This window comes from Pteropus vampyrus, unplaced genomic scaffold (genome assembly GCF_000151845.1).
Source record: "Pteropus vampyrus isolate Shadow unplaced genomic scaffold, Pvam_2.0 Scaffold146, whole genome shotgun sequence".
NCBI lineage: Eukaryota > Metazoa > Chordata > Mammalia > Chiroptera > Pteropodidae > Pteropus > Pteropus vampyrus.
In genome coordinates, this window is record NW_011888927.1 from 1020462 (window position 1) to 1023111 (window position 2650).

At 36.7% G+C, this 2650-nt stretch overlaps 1 protein-coding gene across 5 annotated transcripts in view; it reads left to right on the plus strand.

Moving 5' to 3' along the window:
* Window positions 1–2650, plus strand: part of LOC105298120 (alsin) — a 37846-nt gene that overhangs the window by 25119 nt on the left and 10077 nt on the right. For 3 of the 5 annotated variants that reach the window (XM_023536014.1, XM_023536017.1, XM_023536016.1), the window contains exons 9-10: window positions 5–150; window positions 1843–2014. In XM_023536014.1, the coding sequence (XP_023391782.1) occupies window positions 5–150; window positions 1843–2014 (318 nt within the window). The remainder of the gene's footprint in view (window positions 1–4; window positions 151–1842; window positions 2015–2650) is intronic. The other 2 variants (XM_023536015.1, XM_011369148.2) reach the window with 1 other exon arrangement.

Below are 2650 nucleotides of genomic sequence, written 5' to 3' on the forward strand. Positions count from 1 at the left end.
GCAGGCCAGGATTATTCCTTGTTTTTAGTGGATACAGAAGACTTCCAGCCTGGTTTATATTACAGTGGCCGACAGGACCCTACAGAAGGTGACAACCTTCCAGAGAATCACAGTGGTACTAAGACTCCAGTACTCCTCTCCTGTAGTAAGGTGAACAGGAATTGGATCCTAAGGCCCACATTTTTTAATACCTGAGAAGTATTTTGGGTGTTTTTATTTGTATGTATGCGTGTTATTAAGTATCTCTGACTATTGTATTTAAATTGTAAGCCTCTTCCCATTTTCTTCTTCACTTATTCTCTCCTTTTCCTGACTTATTTCTCTCCATAGTACATATCACCATCTAATACACTATATAATTTGCTTATTTTGTCCATTTGTCCTCCTTAACTATAAGATTCATAAGAGCAGGGATTTTAGGTTTTCTCATTTACTACTGTATCCTCATAGTAAATACTTTATAAATGTTGAATTAACACCCTCATATAGGAATATTAAAAAGTGCATTTCACAGTGAAGTTTCTTGACTACATTCGTGAGTCCCTTAGAAATGAATTAAGATAGAAATAGAGTAGATGAATTTTTAACTATAAGCGGGAAGTAAAAATTGCAAGGTCCTGACATGGGTTTCTGGCATACCTGACAGGCCACCAAGTGTTCTATTTCCCATTGCTTCCCATTTTCTCTGATCTTTTCATTTGATTTACTACTGTTTACTCCTTTTTTCATTTGTTGATCTGAATTTCTTTGCTTACCTACTTTCTATCTCTTTTTCATGAACCTTTACCATTGGCCTCTTTCTGGGTTTTTCCCCCTGCCATTAAAGGAACTCACATCCTCAAAGTGAAAAACCTCAAGGAAATTAACCTTCGAAGCTAGTACATTCTGGATTCCTTATTCTTATTGAATGATATATCCTGTAGACTGTTTTTTTATCCTTTGTGTTTATTTTTCTTGTTAAGTGTGTAAGCTATGAATGTACAGGGACAAGATCTTTCTTGCTAAAGGCAACATTGGCTAAGATTTGGCTCTTATCCTATATATAGCCTGTTATTCCAGACATAGTAATCGACTCTTTGTAGTTGTTGGCCCTGGCTCCACACTCCCCATGCAAGATTCCACAGTCCAGATGAAGGGTGAAATAGCCTGATGGAAGGCATGAGGCTCTAATATACGTCTTTAGTTACTATGGGATGTTAATAGTCTGTTGGGTCTCCAGCTTTTTCGCTAAGTTTAATAGGGACATGTGAATAAAGACATTGAATGTTTTTATTCAGTGGTGTCATAGGTAAATGAAAAAAAAAAGTCTCCTTTAAAGAAAATCCGTTTATGTCGTATAGGACTTTTAAGATAACCCCCAGATCTTTGGTATTTTGATCTATAGCACAGACATCCTCTCTGCTCTCATTTATCTTATTTTATGCAAAAAGGAGTCCTGAGACATGTAACTACATCATTTGGATCTTTGTATATTTAGGGCGTATGTCTGTGGTTCTAAATACATGTAACATGAAATAAAAGATATTTTGGCAATAAATAGAAGTATAGTATATGTAGTTATATATAGATCCAGAGAAACATATTTAACAATGGTGTACTGGTAAGCCAGCTCTAAAAGTCAAATCAAAACAAAACCAGAACGCCCTGATCTATAGTATTTGCCAGTGTTTTTGGTAATTTCACTATTGCCAACTTCAGGCTACCAGTGGTTTAATTACCAGCTTGCAGAATTCCTGAATATTTACCATTTGGTTTTCACCAGCTGATACAAGCCAGCTTCAGTGCCCAAATTGCTATTAGCAAATTACATTTTATCTTTAATTGTCTTCTTCTCTGTTTTAGCTTGGTTATATAAGCAGAGTGACAGCAGGAAAAGACCGCTATTTAGCCTTGGTGGACAAGAACATTATGGGATATATTGCCAGTCTCCATGAGCTGGCTGCTACAGAAAGACGGTTCTATTCAAAACTAAGTGATATCAAATCTCAGATTCTCAGGCCTCTTCTCAGTTTAGGTAAGTAGAGCACTCTTGTTTTATCTCTTCTTCCTGTATCACAAAGAAAATCTTTGAGTTAGGTTTATTCCTTTCCTTTTTTGTACACAGGCAGTCAACATCTTACAAACTGTTTCCACTGTGTCAGTAGCCCAGCTGCCTCCGCCCTATCATGCCACTCCTAGAGCTTTTACTTGTGGAACTAGGAAGTGGAGCTTTCAGAATATTCATGGCAGAGAAGCAGAAACAACTTTGGGAAAGTTGATCCTAGTAACTGACTTCTAAACACTTCTAGCCCCACCAGTCCTAAGATATCTTATGTTATCCTGCCTGAATCATTCATTTTCTTTGTTCTAGTTCTTAGAATTATATCAAGTAGAGATTCATTTGGATTTACAAGTAGTCTCTTGAAATTGTAAGTGTTAAGGCTCTTATCTCACATTAGCATGAATTGATTAAATCCAATTTCTTAGCTGTAATCATCTACAAAAAGAGATTGAAGGTGGAGAGATGTCACAGAGGAAATGGATTATGATAGTCCTAGCTGGTATGCTGCTGTCTGGTTTTGCTAGGTACCTAGGGGCTCTAGGAGGTCAGAAAAGATACAAAATGAAGATTGGAGGGAATGGCTATTAAAAGTTAACTTTCCTCATTTCA